This window comes from Salvelinus sp. IW2-2015, linkage group LG5 (genome assembly GCF_002910315.2).
Source record: "Salvelinus sp. IW2-2015 linkage group LG5, ASM291031v2, whole genome shotgun sequence".
Classification (NCBI taxonomy): domain Eukaryota; kingdom Metazoa; phylum Chordata; class Actinopteri; order Salmoniformes; family Salmonidae; genus Salvelinus; species Salvelinus sp. IW2-2015.
The window spans coordinates 14,681,940-14,701,509 of NC_036844.1; the positions used below are offsets into that span (position 1 = coordinate 14,681,940).

At 43.7% G+C, this 19,570-nt stretch overlaps 1 protein-coding gene across 1 annotated transcript in view; it reads left to right on the forward strand.

Moving 5' to 3' along the window:
- The window catches only part of LOC111964506 (whirlin-like), a 71,613-nt gene that overhangs the window by 13,186 nt on the left and 38,857 nt on the right, over positions 1 to 19,570 (forward strand). The window contains exon 2 of the mRNA XM_070443747.1: positions 16,682 to 16,890. Within this exon, the coding sequence (XP_070299848.1) occupies positions 16,682 to 16,890 (209 nt within the window). The remainder of the gene's footprint in view (positions 1 to 16,681; positions 16,891 to 19,570) is intronic.

Here is a 19,570-nt window from a genome sequence, read left to right on the forward strand (position 1 = left end):
GCATGTAAAATACCAGTGACCTACGCTGTGGTCCATAGTACATTTGGACTGTAGCTGGCAGACCTCCACTGAGTGAAATATAGATGGATGATCTGATTGGAGGTATAGACACTTTACTATGATGACTCATAATGGATTTAACTTACTGTATTCATGTGTCATGGACATATACTTTTTGTAGTAGGGAAAAACACTTGGAAATCCATGCTCTGATCATGTAGGCTACATCCAATACAAAACACACCCACAAACACACACACACACCCCACCACACGCACAACAACCACCAACCACACCACACACCACACCCACACCAACACACCAACACCACACCCCACACCACCCCGGCCACTATAGAGAGAAACAGTCATTGCAGCATAAAGGCCCGTAATCAAAGCCCAGGCACCTGTGAGTAGACTAGATGACACTGGGTTTCCTCCTTAATCTCAGGGCCACCAGGGTGCTTCAGGATGGGAGTAAATAACCATTATGGCTTTACCCAGACACACCTGCTCAGGTGCTCTGGGGGGGCAAACAGGAGACCATGGCAGTCTACATGCCATCTGCTTTACTTTGGTGGGGACTCATTTTGAATATCCTCAATGGCCCAATCAAGGATACTGTTAATTGTAGGCAGGAAATCCCAGTGAATTGTCTTCATTAAATCCCCAGGGAGTCAGTTCTTTTACACAGTGTTTTGCATAGAGCATTGTTGAACTAGTAGTAGAGGATGGATATAAATAGTACCAATACCACCATATTTAATGTGTCCAAGAATTGACATTTTGTTGTCGTCGTCATCCAAGTCGTTTCACAGGTCGCAGACAGCAAAATTAGCAGGACACGAACTGAATTAAATAAAAGGCTTGTGAATAAAAAGCTTGTGGTAAGTTCAGTGCTCCGTTGACATTTCACAGAGATGCGCTTGTTTTTGTCAAAAGTCTTCAAGAACAGGACTATGATTTATATGACAACATCAATCTCAGATCAAGTTTATTTTATATAGCCCTTCGTACATCAGCTGATATCTCAAAGTGCTGTACAGAAACCCAGCCTAAAACCCCAAACAGCAAGCAATGCAGGTGTAGAAGCACGGTGGCTAGAAAAAACTCCCTAGAAAGGCCAAAACCTAGGAAGAAACCTAGAGAGGAACCAGGCTATGAGGGGTGGCCAGTCCTCTTCTGGCTGTGCCGGGTGGAGATTATAACAGAACTATGCCAAGATGTTCAAAATATTCATAAGTGACAACCATGGTCAAATAATAATCATGAATAATTTTCAGTTGGCTTTTCATAGCCGACTGAAAATGTGTACTAAAATATGAAAATATGAAAATACTACATCCTATCTCAAAATGTGATATACTTTGGTGGGGACTCACTCTCTTTAATCAATTCAATTCAAGGGGCTTTAAGTGAGGTAGATAATATTCAGAAGTGAAAGTGACAATATAAATGAACAGTAAACATTACACTCACAGACGTTCCAAAAGAATAAAGACATTACAAAGGAAAACATTGTTAATTGTAGGCTACATAAGAATATCAGTGAATTGTCTTTCATTAAAAGCTCAAAGGGAAGCCAGTTCTTTTCGCAGTGTTTTGCATAGAGCACTGTGAGAACTAGTAAGTAGAGGATGGATTGTAAATTATACCATATCACCATATTTGTTTTCCATTTAATTAATATTCTGCAGACAGTCTATCGTGAGCTGAGTGATTAACCATGTTTTCATCCTCAGCTTTTTTCAGAGTAAAGTCATACCGTATTTTAAAAAGAAAATCACAACAGCTGTGATGGAAACAGGAAGTTTCGGTTCAATTTTATAAATGCTGGCAGATCATTTGTTCATTCGACATAGTGGGATCTTTTTGTGTCCGTAAAATTAATTAGGCGAGAAATAGCGGTGGAAATGCCTTTATGCGCAAATATTGATATAATAACCATCATATCGAAGTAAACTTGGAATAACGCGATGATAATAAATGATGATGAACATCACAGGGTGGTGAAAGTGCACTGTGATCTTGATGCTCCTTTCCAATAAATATTGAGGGTCTTATTCTGGTGACATGATGATCGATGCTTGATTGCTGTTTGACCAATACACATATTCTCACTGTTATCCATAATAAGCTCCTCATTTAGACTATACCTGCACAGCCTACCCGCACTGTATCTGACAGATATTGGTTAGAGCGCACATGCCAACACCAGAGTGTAAGTTTCTGTATTTATTTTCTTAGTTAGTCAACCTTGTGTTCTGTTTCTTTGGGTTCTTGAACATAGCCCTGTCCTTCATTTTTGTTCATTGATTTCACCTGTGTTAGTTTCTCACCTGGTCTCATCAGCTCCTTATTTAGTTCAGTTCGTTCTGTTTGTGCCTTTGTGAGGTATTGTTCGCTTTGACTCTACTAAGCCTTTTCCTAGCTCGTTTGTGAGAACCAGTTATAGCCTTCAGTCCTAGTTTTGATTCACCTGCCTGTTTGCCTACCTGTGTATGACCATTGCCTGCCTGTGACCAAGATTCCTGCCTTCTGTGAAGGCAAAATAAACACTCTGCGCGTGAATTTCCCACCAGTGGTGTTTCCACCAAACTGACTTGTTGAAGATAAAAATGAGTGAGTGAAGACGTAGTGTACTGAATAAAATGTTCAATGTGTTTCCATTTCATGTTCAACTCCACCGATAGTTTTGTCACAAAAAAAATGTTGCGTTAAATAGCTAATGTGCCTACTCTTATCTTGACATGTGCTCTCTGCAGGTAGGGTCGTCTCCATGATGAGATTATGGATAAGAATGTTTTTATCTGTCAAAACAGTCATCAAGCATCGATCATCAAGACCCTCGATATCTATTGGAAAGGAGCATCAAGCTCATACCGGGCTCTTTCACCACCCAGTGAAGTTCATCACCATGTATTTCATCTGTAGCCTCATAAACCGGATTGTTTCCTGAGTCGTAGTGGGAGGACCACACACCATGTCATTGCATGACTCCAAGTTTACTTCGATATGTTATTATATCAATATTTGCGCATAAAGATGTTTTTACTGCCATTTCTTGCATAATTAATTGTACCGACATAAGATCCCACCATGTCGAACAAACAAATGATCTGTCAGCGTTTATAACATTTTCCCAAAATATTCCTGTTTTGATCACAGCTGCCGTGATTTTTTGTATATGTGGTATGACTTTACTCACATAACTGTGGATGGAAACGTGGTTTATGAAAGTGTTGTATTGTGTCAAACTATTAAGTGTGTAATTATGAATAGAATGTCATTTGTGTGATGAATGTTGTAGGCCAGGGGTGTCAAAGTCAAATGGACGGAGGGCCAAATAAAAAATTTAGCTACAAGCCGAGGGCCGGACTGTTCGAATGTTCATTGAAAAAATTTTAAATGACGCATATAGTCTAGTGAACCTAATTGAACCTACTGAAAACCTAACAAATATATTCCAATATGATCAGATAAATAAAGCAATATTTTCTTATGGCTCTGTCAGTAATCTTTAATTTTCAACAGACACAAAAGACAAATTTCCTTTATATAAAAATCCCCATAACATGAACATTAAATGAAAGAAACCGGTATTCAAGGCCACCATTCAGAGGCTCTTTTTATAATTTATCTGATGTTAGAACAAAATATGTTGTACGTGGCTAAAATTTACTTCAAAGACAAACAACAAATAATAGCAAAATTTCTATCATCCACTCAACTGAAATAATCTTTTAAAAATATAATGGATTGAAATACAATAAAATTAAAGTGCAAACAATCTGTACATTTCAAAAAACAAACACCTTTGTTAAGGGAGAAGTAACATGCAGTGAAAACAAAATATTAAAATTTAACTTTTTAAAAACTTTGAGATCTGTTTGAGTAAAATACTCTAAACTCATGTGATGACTTATTGTGCTCACGTTGACTGATGTAGCTTTTGAGGAATGAGGTGCATACTTGGTAGGATGTTCCCATTTTTCCACAAGGTTCTTCATCAAGTTTGGCGTGAGTAAGGCTCATCGTGCTGAGGAAATCCGTCAGTAATGTGAGTGGAGTGGATTCAATGCAGTAAGCGGACTTCTGTGTGATGTTTTGTTCAGGTAACTCATCAAATGAAAACTAGTTGTTCACACAGTATTGCCCAACATAGACAACGGTTTGCAGCAGCCTGGATGCGCAAGCTGGAGGCATTGTGTCGGGAAGGAAACGTATGGCCGAACTACTCGTGCATCGCTAGCGCCACTGCCCGTGCAGATTGTTGGTGCCACTCAGAATGCCATCATCTTTGCAGTTGGAGGTCAAATCAACTCCATTGTAAAGTCGGGAAAATTAAGATTGTGCGTGAGCGTTTCCATACAAGTCAACAGCAAAATGAGCGGTTACCGAGCCCCAGTTCCAACCATGACTTCTTTTGGGCTGCTTCAAAGTCGAGCGAAACGCAGCTCGAAAGTGCATCAGCTGGCTAAGGTCATAACTCCTGATTTTGGATCAGCCAACTGTGCCGCCTCGGTTGGGGAACGCACTGATTGAAGAGCTTCTACTTTCAGATGTCTGGCATGCTGGGAAAGTGGCTCAAAATTTTCTTTCCGCCGATCTGCGTACATCCTCGACAGGAGTCAGTTTGTTTTACATGCCTTACACTCACGTACTCATACATATCAAGATTGACATTGATCACTCGTCTCCCAGTTGCCGCGCAAAGTTCCATTAGCATTCAGATGACTGCGTCGAATGTCACACAGAGAGAAAGCCATTTCACACAGAAACATATCGTCTCGCGAGTTGTGTTGTGTCTTTCCCTTTTGCTGTCAAGAAACAGACAAATCTCCTCACGAAGCTCGAAACATCTTTATTGAAAGCACCCTTCCCTGGTTAGCCATCGCACCTCGAGTGCCTGAGAGGCTGATGGATAAAGGCAACATCTCCACGAGTGCCTCGATTTCTAACAGCTCCGTCAGAAAGCCATTCTAAAACACTGGCACGGGGTGACTCTCAAACCTTTGCTCTAATAAGTCTAACTGTTGCGCGTAGAATAGCATGCTCATTACCCATACTAGCCATCACCTTTTTGCAATGGGCAACGTTTGTACCGTGAGTCGACCATACGAACTTCCTGGGTGTCATAAGAGAGTACGAGACTGTGATAAGGCTGTCAGCGTCAGTGGCGCAGCTCAGACGTTCCTCTTCTCGAGGCATCACTGTTCTCCTCCTTAGTCTCCATCGCATGCCAAGATTTCTCGCATCAATCCGCATGTCGGCCACTACATCGACACTGCCAGTGCTCCGATCCGGTCATCTATATACCAACAGCAGCGATAGACTGGCCCTAAGGACAAGCATCCAACTCATATCACCTAGCAACACATCTGTGACACAGACTACTGCTATTTATCAGTGACTATATTATCTAATGAGAGCATCCGCTCAGTTGTGCCGATGCCCACCTACGAGACGTAAAGCACAAAGATACATCCTCGTTAGTACACCTGACGCTTAGGCTGCGAGCAGTCACAGCATTCTCCTGCCTGGATGACAATATTGACAACTGTTTCCAGGGGCGCACATCCGTCACAGGTATAACCAAAGTCGATTCTGCTATCTCATCCCACATGCTCCAAAACCGAATATAGTGGAGCCATAGAAGAACAATCCTTTAACCACACCCATTTTCACACAGCGTGCCTCTTGCTATGATTGACCATGGTACACCCACCTCTGGGGAAAGTCCTACTCATCGTCAAAGGCATATTAAGAGATGTTCTGAGCTGCAACGAACCATTAGTAAAAAAGAGTATGACCCTTCCTCTTTCTTCGGCAAGACTGATCATCAGCATATACACGCCCCTTAAGTCATATCATACCAAGAAATTATTTTTATGACCAATCCCCATCCCAGTTAAATGGCCAAAGTGGAGGCCACCTTTCGTGATTAATTAAGTCATACTGCTTAACTGCCAAATAAAAAAGAAACATGCGCCAGATCGTTAGACGAGGCAGACACAGGTGAGAGAAGGCCTATGGAGTCGATATTGCTCTATTATTATATCACGAGGAAATTCTTTAGCGTGGATATCTTAAAGACGATTGCTGAGCAAACTCTCGAGTGATTGTATCGTTTCCTCTTGCCATTTGATAGCCTTTGAGATCCATGTACACATTATTGTCTTGTTGTATATCCCTTATCCGCTGTGGTGTCCACCTCAATATGTTCACTAAAGAATCACCACTTCGCTCATGCAGCATCCATAATACGTGCTTCAGAAGAATTACCGCCACACCACTTTCATACCACATCAGAAGAAGACACCAACAGCTGTTTCCTCTGCACAGAGCCTCCTTTCCGCCCGACCTGATGACTATGAGAACAAGTATTGACTGACTCCCAGCCTTGTTTGAAGACCAATCAACGGTAATCCCATGTTTTCCTTGCCTATCCGTTTTAAGCCATATTTAGATGGGGGCTATTCTGAATATATGTGACATTTATTAATACGTGTTGAGGCTTGTACGACGTGCATGTGCCAAGAATATATTAAATGAATAGAGCAGTATGGCTCCTGGAAGCTGCTCGGGTTCCGACTGTGCATCGAACTCGAATAAGAGCAAGTGTTGGAAGAATGTGTTGGGAGTATTACGTGCAGAGTGAGCATTGATCAATAGAAGATGCTGCGGCTGAGCACTGCTATGGCTTAAAGCAGGTCTCGGGAAGCAAGGATAATATTACCTAATAATAAATCACAGGATCAACTCGCAGTGTCCTAAAAAAACCCCTTCGTCGCGGCCGGATGGGCCCGACAGGGCCTTGACTCTTGACATATTGTGTTTAGGCGTTTTTGTATTGATACGGACTGATAAAAATGAAAATTGCCTTCCAAAAGACTGCACAAGCCCGTTGCCGGACGTTCAAATGACACACTCAACCTGTTACTGTTCCCCTCGAACGGTGGATTCACTCCTTCTCCACCGATGCTGGTCCTTTTCAGAGGGATTCCTCTGGTTCTGAGTACCTGTCAAGATTCTATCAGAGATATTTAGTGTCATTAGCCCAGTTCATTCGAAAGTGTCAAAGAAAAAGGGTGATACAGAAAGGACCTTGTAATACGTAGGTGAGTGAGCTGAAGATAGAGCCTTAGACAAAAAATCGTGAAAAAATGATGTTGACTCCTGAAAAAGAAGGGTTCTAAATAGGTACCAGCATAGGGCGTTATTTGGCTTGTAAACCATAGTGCAACCCTTTTTGGCTGCATATACTATAGAACCCCTATTTGAAGTTCAATAAAGAACCATGCTCATAAGGTTCTAATTGGAACTGTATGGTGCTATAGAAGAATCATTTCATAAGAAACCATTAACAAAGGTTCCCATATAGCACCAAAAAAGGGTTCCACTAATTGTTACAACCCTTTTTGGGGCTATATAAGCAAGACAAACCTGTTTTATGGCTTTCTTATAGAACCCTTCTCAAATCTGAAGGTTCTTTTAGAGTCGCGAGGGGGAGATGTAGTGAGACTGGGACAGAGGGACAGAGAGACGGAGGGGGGGATGTAGTGAGACAGGGGGACAGAGAGAGAAAGAGAGAGGGGGAGATGTAGTGAGACTGGGACAGAGGGACAGAGAGACGGAGGGGGAGATGTAGTGAGACTAGGACAGAGGGACAGAGGGAGAGAAATAGAGAGATGTAAAGAAGACAACGGCCTTTGTGAAAGTACTGAGGTGCACTATAAAGGGAATAGGGATCCAGCTCGCCAGACATTCCTCTATCCCTCTTTTTGGCACAAACATACACCTCCCCATATTCCCAGACCCCCATCTGCATTCCTTCACTTAGGGAATCCCGGTTAGAAAGACAAATGCTGCATTTCACAGAGCAGAGAGTTGGACAGAGGGGCATGGCGCCAGTCGATATCCAATCTCTCCCCAGTTCTCCTCTTTCCTTCACTGGAGAACAGGACATGAGAGAAATGTCAGGGGTGCCCCAGTGTAGAGAACAGCGGAGGGTGGCCAAATGCCAAATGCTGCTCCGTCACAGCATGGATCCTTGCACTCTAGGAGAGAGAGGGAGAAAGAGCAGAGAAAGGCAATGAGAGAGAGAGACAGTAAAGGAGACAAAAAAAAACTGAGAATGGGCATAAAAAAAGAGAACAACAATGAGGCTCAGACAGGGACAACGAAGTGAAAGACACGTTATTCCAAAAGATGAGAGTGTCTGGCTGTATAGAGATGACTGGACTCTTATATCTTCCCACCCCCCTCTCCCATCTCACAGTAAAGTAATCTTCCCCCTACTGTAATGTCAATGGGATTCATGACAGTGGGCCAGATCAAACAGATACAGGCTGCGTCCCAAATGGCTCACTATTTACTCCATAGTGCACTACTTTTGACCAGAGCGCTATGGACCCTGGTCAAAACTAGTGGGCTATATAGGGAATAGGGTGCCATTTGGGACAGAAACACATTGTCAGGGAAGAAAGACACTTCAAAAGGGGTTTAATTGGATGCCTGTTCAGCTCTCCACAGCTTTCCTCTCCTGAGATGAGGGCTCTTTAACCTTTTCCTACTGCTGTGAGATCAGCTCTGGTCAGCTTACAGCTCTCACTTTCTCATCGGATTCACTTAACATGCAGACTTCATCAAAATCATGATCTTTATTTCATACAGTCTGTGTATTGGTCACAGAGCCACTGTGATATACCGGTAGTGCAGTGGTGGCTGGTGGGTGGAGATATAGGACGAAAAGCTGTACTGGCTTGAAAGGAATGAATGGAACAGTATGGTGTTGATATCTTTCCATTCAGTCCATTCCAGCCATTGCAATGAGCCCATCCTCCTATATCTCCACCCTACCAGCCACCACTGCAGTAGCCCAATCGCTTAACAGGCTTCATTCCCCTGACTGTTTCTCTGGTTGTCGTTCTAGTGAGGGAGGGAGTTGTTGTTGCTTCCTTGTGGAGGTTTTGGCACACAAACTGAGAAAGCGAGACAGAAAAGAGAGACAACAGGAAGGACATGGAGAGAGGAGGAATCGATGGCAATGTGAGACTTGTGATAGAGAGGTGTGTGTGGAAAACAATGGGCCATGTTTAATGGCCATCGATCCAGTTGTACTCATCTGTGGCCTGAGTCGTATTCCCAGAAAACACAGTCACTTATTATTCATCTCCACATTGATTGGCCTTTTGTTTGTAAATGTCATTATCATTGGCCCAGCATTTCTGCTGCTGGTTAATTACCCAGGATGCTCCCTGGCGGCTTGGCCACGCTCCGGTCTGACGCAGTGCATTGATCTGTGTGTGTGTGTGTGTACAAAGCAGTACTTACTTCCCATGCCAGCTTCTCTGAGCCCCCAAATGAATGTATAATGTGAAGAAGGGTGAGATGGAGGGTGAGATGGAGGGTGAGATGGAGGGTGAGATGGGGTGATAGAGAGAGCAGGAAGAGTGGCGTCAGTGCAGCAGCACCATCACATTCAGGTGACGTCTCTGTGGTGACTCAGGTTTATTCAGAGACTCTTTATGCTCTGATTACAGGGGGAGGTAGGGACTGATGGAGGGAGAGAGGGGGAGAGAGCGAGAGAGAGAGAGAGAGAGAGGGTGGGTGGGGGGGTCAAACATACACTGAGTATACCAAACATTAGGAACAACTTCCTAATATTGAGATCCATGCCTCCTTTTTACCCTCAGAAAAGCCTAAATTCCTCGGGGCATGGACTCTACAAGGTGTCGTAAGTGTTCCACAGGGATGTTGGCCCATTTTGACTCCAATGCTTCCCACAGTTGTGTCAAGTTGGCTGGATGTCCTTTGGGTGGTGGACCATTCTTGATACACACGGGAAACTGTTTAGTTTGAAAAACCCAGCAGCGTTGGAGTTCTTGACACACACCGGTGCGCCGGGCACCTACTACCATACCCCGTTCAAAGGCACTTAAATAGATTGTCTTGCCCATTCACCCTCTGAATGACACACAAAAATCATTATTTAACCTGTCTCCTCGCCTTCATCTACACTGATTGAAGTCGATTTAACAAGTGACATCAATAAGGGATCATAGCTTTCACCTGGACTCACCCGGTCTACTATGTCATGGAAAGAGCGGGTGTTCTTAATGTTTTGTACACTCAGTGTATTGTCTTAACACCAGTCACTGAACACCAGTCACTAGATATATTTTTCCCACACAAGCAGTGTCTGCAGTGATTTGATTGAAGGGCGATTTAAGTTATTGATGGTGAGATTTGGATGCCTTAGCAGAGTGAAATAAAATGTTGCAACACATGTAAGAATAGCTGCCAGATGGAAGTAATGTTTAAATGCCAAACACAAAATGAAACTCTAAATGCTAAACTAATGTGGTAATGTGGATGGAGACTGAGAGTGTATTTCTGTACCTGTGTGTGTTCAGTGACCTGTCAGCATAACAACCAACCAACTGTACGATCAAGCCATGCATGTCACAGCACATCACTACACTTCAATTCCATCTGAATTCCCGTGAACTGATTTGAACATGTAAGCTTTCCATTGTGATTCAATTTGGGCACTGAATAGAATTTGATCTAAAAGGCAAACCTGATGAATAATAAGTACTCCTACTCTACAGGTGTACTATTTTCATTTGATAACTCTGTTGTCATAGAGAATTTTCCTGTGCAGTAGGAAATGCAAATTGTAGTGTATTCCAGGTTTAAAAATCTATGTTATTTGTCACATGGGCTGAATACAACAGGTGTAGACCTTACAGTGAAATGCTTACTTACAAGCCCTTAACCAACCAATGTTTTAAGAAGTTAAGAAAATAAATAAAAATACGTGTTAAGTAAAAAATACATAAATAGAAAATAAAAGTAACAAATAATTAAAGAGCAGCAGTAAAATAACAAGCGAGGCTATATACAGGGGGTACCGGTACAGAGTCAATGTGCGGGGGCACAGGTTAGTCGAGGTAATTGTGTACATGTAGGTAGAGGTAAATTGACTATGCATAGGGGTCTGGGTAGCCCTTTGATTAGCTGTTCAGGAGTCTTATGGCTTGGGGTAGAAGCTGTTAACCTCTACGATCAGTCAGGGTTCTGTGCAGGCCAGTCAAGTTCTTCCACACCGATCTCGACAAACCATTTCTGTATGAACCTCGCTTTGTGCACGGGGACATTGTCATGCTGAAACAGGAAAGGGCCTTCACCAAACTGTTGCCACAAAGTTGAAAGCACAGAATCCTCTAGAATGTCATTATATGCTGTAGTGTTAAGATTACCCTCCACTGGAACTAAGGGGCCTAGCCCGAACCATGAAAAACAGCCCCGGACCATTATTCCTCCTCGACTAAACTTTATAGTTGGCACTATGCATTGGGGCAGGTAGCGTTCTCCTGGCATCCACCAAACCCAGATTCGTCCGTCGGACTGCCAGATGATGAAGCATGATTCATCACTCCAAAGAACGCATTTCCACTGCTCCAGAGTCCAATGGTGGTGAGCTTTACACAACTCCAGCCGACGCTTGGCATTGCGCATGGTGATCTTAGGCTTGTGTGCGGCTGCTCGGCTATGTAAACCCATTTCAGGAAGCTCCCGACGAGTGTTGTACTCGAGGACAGACAATTTTTACGCTCTATGCGCTTCAGGACTCGGCGGTCCCGTTCTGTGAGTTTGTGTGGCCTACCACTTCGCTGCTGAGCCGTTGTTGCTCCTAGACATTTCCACTTCACAATAAGAGCACTTACAGTTGACTGGTGCAGCTCTAGCAGGGAAGAAATTTGACGAACTGACTTGCTCGAAAGGTGGCATCCTATGACAGTGCCACGTTAAAAGTCACTGAAGTCTTCAGTAAGGCCATTCTACTGCCAATGTTTGTCTATGGGGATTGCATGCCTGTGTGCTCGATTTTATACACCTGTCAGCAACGGGTGTGGCTTAAGTAGCCAAATCCACTAACTTGAAGGGGTGTCCACATACTTTTGCATATCTAGTGTATGTTTAACCCTTTATCATGGTTGGTGTCTTGATAGATTTGTCCAAAATCATGTGACATAAAGCATTACTTTTCTGTCCTTGTATTTATGGCAGTGTAAATTGTCGTTATATTATATATATTAAGCATTAATCAGTTAAACTAGACATTGAACATGAACCCTGTAAGAATCCTTGATCTAGCTGTCGGACAGGTTTTTTGTCTAGAGATCTCAGAACTGCAGTGTAACTACGTAACATTCTGTGTCTCCTTATGTTACGCGGTGAAAACAGTTTTCATGGGCACACAAATCCCAAATAAAATAATGTGATTGAAAAACCAAATGCTTCTAACCGAAAGAGTCACCTTACCTTGATACATAAAACCTAATACTGACATTAACGTGGTTCTTCAATAATTATGCATAATACATGTTGGATGTGCATTTGGTGTTAAGCTGTTTTTTTTTCACATATTTTCACACATCATCATACATTTCCAGAGTGACAGCCAAGTGACGAACAGCTGCTGTGATAGCGCATGCAATGCATCAACAGCCTAAGTGCTGGGGGAAAAAGAGTTGTTTGCTAGGAATGTCCAGAATATTTTGGTGTCTCATTCATTATGCCGGTGAAGACGGTTTGTGGCTGGATCCACGTTGGATCTAATATCCCTAGCCAATTGTTGATAATCTGTTTTATGCTTGATTTACAGCAGGGTCTCATTAGATTAAACAGAGAAAGCATCAAGGTAATGATTTCATGTTTTTGTGCCTCGGGTTGGACACTGAGTAATATTGTGTAGTGTGGAGTATTGTGCAACACCCAACGCTATTCCTATTAACTGGTTAAATTCCAGGCTGTATCACAACCGGCTGTGATTGGGAGTGCCATAGGGCTGCGCACAATTGGCCCGGCATTGTCCGGGTTAGGGTTTAGCCGGGGTAGGGCGCCTAATAAAATACATTAATATAATGACAACACATTATGCAACAACCAGCACTATTCCTATTAATTATTCTGGATATAATGATTACATAGCCTAGTGGGCTTATTCAAAATATGATCTGGTAATGAAATAACACGACAAATACATTTTGGTTTCCATGTTACACCTGCAATTTTAAACAATACAAGGAGCTTTAAGTAGCTCAGAAATTCAAGTATTGGAATAGGCCTACCTTGAAAATCTGACATTTCTTCAATGCTCCATTAAAAAAGGAACCTGGTTTTTGGTCACTTTCTCACTATAAAAACAACGATGGTGAGGTTGATGCTAAAATTGCCATGCTGGCATCTAGTCTATTTCGTCAGGCAATGTCCACATTATTCTCCCATATTTTAGAATGTAATAATCATTTGACTATCGAGGCCTGAAAAATCATTATTCTTAAAGTGGTAATGGCCTACTTTTTCATGCTTTTCGGGGGTGATGGAGGGGTTCTATAATAGTCCCTATATGTACAATTATATAAATTATACAATTGGATAATATTGAGGTCTGTGAAAAAAAGAAAAATAAGTCCCTGAAAGTTCTTCAATTTGACTTGCTAATGTCTGTATGAACCCTGCTTAAAAGATGCATAAGCCTATGTTGTTGTATAGGTAAAGTTATGGGCCAATTTGCATATATTCCATTTCATTCCTCTAAGTACACATGCGGAACTGCATAGAAATCCTTTTTATTTCTGTTTCAACCCATTTCGAAGTGTTTATCTCAATGTCACACATTGCCCCCATTATTTATAGAAAGACCCACGTCTGTCTGCTCTCTGTTTAGTGGGGTGGGTCCCTGTACTTATTGTACTGCTGCATAGATGGGCTACCTCCCAAATGGCACCCTATTCCCGTCATAATATATTCTCTATATTATAGGGAATATGGTTTAATTTGGGATACATTATTTATCTATATAGTCCACAGTCCAGAGTGCTATATCATTTAACATAATATGATGATCTTGTAGATGATCAGAGATCAGCCAAGTGCTTCATGTGAGGTCAGAGGTCATGTATGAGTCTACAGGGGGGAGTGCAGAGAGACATGGGGGATGTCCCAAATTGCTCCCTATTCACTACATAGTGCACGATTTCTGACCAGAACCCCAACAGCACTGGTCAAATGTTGTGCACTACATAGGGAATAAGGTGCAGGTTCGCAGCTGGAGATCAACATCAGTAGACAGAGTAGTCTTCAGTGGCCTCTAGATCTCTACTCTCAAACTCCTCACAGTCTCACCAGGAGTCAGAGAATACCTCCGACCCTGTGTTCCACGTCTCTACCTGGGTTCTACAGTGCCTTCAGAAAGTCTTCATACCCCTTGACTTATTCCACATTTAGTTGTGTTACAGCCTGAATTCAAACTGGATTCATTTAATTCCCCCCCCCGCATCTACACACAACACCCCATAATGACAAAGTGAAAGCATGTCCTTAGAATAAATAAAAAGGAAATTAAATACAGAAATAGAGAATCTCATTTACATAATATTCACACCCCTGAGTCAATGTTAACATCAACTTTGGCAGCGATTACTGCTGTGAGTCTTTCTCGGGTAAGTCTCTAAAAGCTTTGCACAACTGGATTGTACAATATTCGCACGTTAATCTATTTAAAATTCTTCAAGCTCCGTCAAGTTGGTGTTGATCATTGTTAGACAGCCATTTTCAAGTCTTGCCATAGATTCTCAAGCCGATTTAAGTCAAAAGTGTAACTAGGCCACTCAGGAACATTCAATGTCGTCTTGGTAAGTAACTCCAGTGTAGATTTGGCCTTGTGTTTTAAGTAATTTTCCTGCTGAAAGGTGAATCTTTCTCCCAGTGTCTGTTGGAAAGCAGACTGTAGCAGGTTTTCCTCTAGGATTTTACCTGTGCTTAGCTCTATTCCCTTTCAGGACAGAGAAAAGCTTGGACTGGGGTGGGAGGGCCAAGAGACCTGAGGTGGCAGAACGGAGCGCTCGGGTTGGGGTGTAGGGTTTGAGCATAGCCGGAAGGTAGGGAGGGGCAGTTTCTCTTGCTGCTCCGTAGGTAAGCACCATGGTCTTGTAGTGGATGCGAGCTTCGACTGGAAGCCAGTGGAGTGTGCGGAGGAGCGGGGTGACATGAGAGAACATGGGAAGGTTGAAAACCATCCAGGCTGGTGCATTCTGGATAAGTTGCAGGGGTTTGATGGCACAAGCGGGGAGCCCAGCCAGCAGCGAGTTGCAGTAGTCCAGATGGGAGAGGACAAGGGCCTGGATTAGGATCTGCAGCGCTACATGTGTGAGGTAGGGTCGTACTCTATGGATGTTGTAGAGCATGACCCTGTAGGAGTGGGTTATTGCTTTGATGTTTGCAGAGAACGACAGGGTGTTGTCCAGGGTCACACCAAGGTTCTTTGCACTCTGGGAGGGCGACACTGTGGAGTTGTCAACCGTGACGTAGAGGTCTTTGAGCGGGGCAGGCCTTCCCCGGGAGGAAGAGCAGTTCCGTCTTGTCGAAGTTGAGCTTGAGGTGGTGGGCCGACATCCAATTTCAGATATCTGCCAGGCACGCAGAGATGCGTGTCGCCACCTGGGTGTCAGAAGGGGGGAAGGAGAAAATAAGTTGAGTGTCATCCTCATAGCAATGATAGGAGAGACCATGTTGGGATATGACGGAGCCGAGTGACCTAGAGAAGAGGAGAGGACCTAGAACCGAGCCCTGGGGGACAACAGTAGTGAGTACGGTTTGCAGACACAGATACACTCCACGTCACCTGGTAGGAGCGGCCTGCCAGGTAGGATGCACTCCAAGAATGTGCATAGCCTAAAATGCCCAGCCCTGAGAGGATCTGATGGTTCATGATGTCAAGGGCAGTGGATAGATCTAGGAAGATAAGAACAAACATTAAACTCTGTAACTGTTTAAAAGTCACTTTTGGCCTCATAGGGAAATCCCTGAGTGGTTTTCTTACTCTCCAGCACCTGAGTTAGGAAGGACGCCTGTATCTTTGTAGTGACTCGGTGTATTGATACACCATCCAAATTGTAATTAATAACTTCACCATGCTCAATGGGATATTCAGTGTCTGCTGTTTCTACCAATTCTTTGCGTGGCATTGGAAAACCTCTCTGGCCTTTTCAGTTGAATCTGTGTTTGAAATTCACTGCTCGACTGAGGAACCTTATAGATAATTGCATGTGGTGGGGTACAGTGATGAGGTAATCATTAAAAAATCATGTTAAACACTATTATTGCACACAGAGCAAGTCCATGCAACTTATTATGTGACTTGTTAAGCAGGTTTCTCCTACTGAACTTATTTAGTCTTGCCCTAACAAAGGGGTTGAATACTTATTAACTCAAGACATTACAGCTTTTCATGTTTAATTAACTTGTAAAAATGTATAAAAACATAATTCCACTTTGGCATTATGGGGTACTGTATATAGACCAGTGACACAACATCTAAATATAATCCATTTTAAATTCAGGTTGTAACACAACAAAATGTGGAAAAAAGTCAAGTGATGTGAATACTTTCTGAAGGCACTGTAACTCCCTGTGAAGTTCAGCACTGATACATCTACCAATCTAACTCCCACTCTGTTTGTTATCTAACACTCTCGTCTGTACTCTACCTGGACTCTACCGCTCTAACCCCACTGTGTCACCTCTGACCTGTGTACTGTAACCCCCAGTGTCTGCCCATGCCAGTCCACCCACCAGCCCTTCCTCTCTATGCCCTCCCCGCCCCGCAGGTGGGTGACCAGATCCTGGAGGTGAACGGGCGCAGCTTCCTGGGCATCCCACACGACGAGGCGGTGCGCATGCTCAAGTCGTCGCGCCACCTGATGATGACGGTGAAGGATGTGGGGCGCCTGCCGCACGCCAGGACGGTGGTGGGGGAGACCAAGTGGATCACTAGCTCCCAGATAGCAGAGAGCTCCGCCAGTGGCAGCGTGGCCGGGTAAGAGAGATGGGGAAGGAGGGGGGTGGGGAGAGGCATATGGAGAGGGTCTCTGTATGGCTGTACAGGTAAAAGAGAGGGGTGAGGGGAGAGATAGGGAGACTATGGTGGGTATAGGGTGAAGGAAGGGGGTGAAATATGGCAGGATGATAGAAGGGGAAGGGTGAGATGGAGGTTTGGGTATGTGTGATATAGACGAGGGGATTGCAGAGGGGGTAATTGATTTTTGAAGATAAGCTACACTAGAGAGAGAGAGAGTGGTGGAGGGAGATGGGGGGGAGGGGGTATTTAAAACTAGGATTCGCTAATTAAATTGGAATCTCCGGGTGGCACAAGCGCTGGATTTAATGTGCCATTTCAAGAGGGCATCGCACAATTTTTCCATCTTTGATTTTACAGTATGTCCTCTCCCTTTACTGGCCCCAACGGCCATGCTTTGAGTTGGTTTATTTTCTCATGGTCTAAAAACGAATTATGTTATCGGCTGCTTAGATTGCTACAATAAACTAGAATCACTTTCACAAAGACAAAGACGTTGGACTTCTTCGCATTGTGATGAAAGATACAAGTACCTGTTTATCTATTCTGCCCGTACTGTAGATCTATTCCGCGTGCATGTCATGAGGCACGTCTGTGTCGTAAATTCAGTTGAAAGACTTCCATACATTTCCATTCAAATGATTTTCCATGTCTGCCAGGTTATTTAGTGTCGCTCCGGGAAAAAGTTAAATGAGATACAGTAAAAAAAAAAGGACAAAATAGAAACTTCACTCAGACGTGAACGATGCAGTTCCATGAGAAATAGAGGAAGAAAGAAGGGAATATAAATGTCACCACTTAACCCATCAATCATATGGAAATGTCAGTTCCCAGCTAATCCCAAGCACATGAAGCACAACCTCTGAACAGCTTGGTGTCTAAGCATACCTTTTGTCTTTGTCTGTCTGTCTCTGTCTGTGTGTGTCTGTGTCTGTAAGTGTTTAGAAAGTATTTACTAAGTAAACTGAAGTAAACAATAAATAAATAAAAATACAAAAAATAAGAAAATAGAGGTAATTGAGGTAATATGTACATGTAGGTAGAGGTAAAGTAACAATGCATAGATAATAAACAGAGAGTAGCAGCAGTGTAAAACTGGGTGGGGGGGGGTCAGTACAAATAGTCTGGGTAGCCATTTGGATAGCTGTTCAGGAGTCTTATGGCTTGGGGGTAGAAGCTGTTAAGAAGCATTTTGGACCTAGACTTGGCACTCCGGTACCGCTTGCCATGCGGTAGCAGAGAGAACAGTCTATGACTAGGGTGGCTGGAGTCTTAGGAAATTTTTAGGGCCTTCCTCTGACACCGCCTGGTATAGAGGTCCTGGATGTCAGGAAGCTTGGCCCCAGTGATGTACTGGGCCGTTTGCACTACCCTCTGTAGCGCCTTGCGATCGGAGGCTGAGCAGTTGCCGTACCAGGCAGTGATGCAACCAGTCAGGATGCTCCCGATGGTGCAGCTGTAGAAAATCTTGAGGATCTGAGGACCGATGCCAACTCTTTTAGTCTCCTGAGGGGCAATAGGCGTTGTCATGCCCTCTTCACGACTGTCTTGGTGTGTTTGGACCATGACAGTTCGTTGTGGACACCAAGGAACTTGAAGCTCTCAACCTGCTCCACTACAGCCCTGTCAATGAGAATGGGGGTGTGCTCTGCCCTCCATTTCCTGTAGTCCACAATCATCTCGTTTGTCTTGATCACCACACTGCCAGGTCTCTGACCTCCTCCCTATAGGCTGTCTCATTCTTGTCGGTGATCAGGCCTACCACTGTTGTGTCGTCAGCTAACTTAATGATGGTGTTGGAGTCGTGCTTGGCCATGCAGTCATGGGTCAACAGGGAGTACAGTAGAGGTCTGAGCACGCACCCCTGAGGGGCCCCCATGTTGAGGATCAATGTGCAGATGTGTTGTTACCTACCCTTACCACCTGGGGGCGACCCGTCAGGAAGTCCAGGATCCAGTTGCAGAGGGAGGTGTTTAGTCCTAGGGTCTTTAGCTTTGTGATGAGCTTTGAGGGCACTATGAGCTGTAGTCAATGAATAGCATTCTGTCATAAGTGTTCCTTTTGTCCAGGTGGGAAAGGGCAGTGTGGAGTGCAATAGAGATTGCAACATCTGTTGATCTGTTGGGGCGGTATGCAAATTTGAGTGGGTCTAGGGTTTCTGGGATAATGGTGTTGATGTGAGCCATGATCAGCCTTTCAAAGCACTTCATGACTACAGACGTGAGAACTACGGGTCGGTAGTAATTTAGGCAGGTTACCTTGGTGTTCTTGGGCACAGAGACTATATTGGTCTGCTTGAAACATGGTATTACTGACTCGATCAGGGACTGAAAATGTCAGTCAAGACACTTGCCAGTTGGTCAGCGCATGCTCGGAGTACAGGTCCTGGTAATCCATCTGGCCCTGCAACCTTGTGAATGTTAAAGTTCTTACTCACATTGGCTATGGAGAGCGTGATCACACAGTCGTCCGGGAACAGCTGGTGCTCTCATGCATGCTTCAGTGTTGTTTGCCTCGAAGCGCACATAGCTAGGGCTAGTTTTAGGGTAAAGGTTAGGTTTAGGTGTTAGGGTTAGGGTTAGGGTTAGGGTTAAGGTTAAGGTTAGGGTAAGGGTTAGGTTTAGGGTTAGGGGTTAGGGAA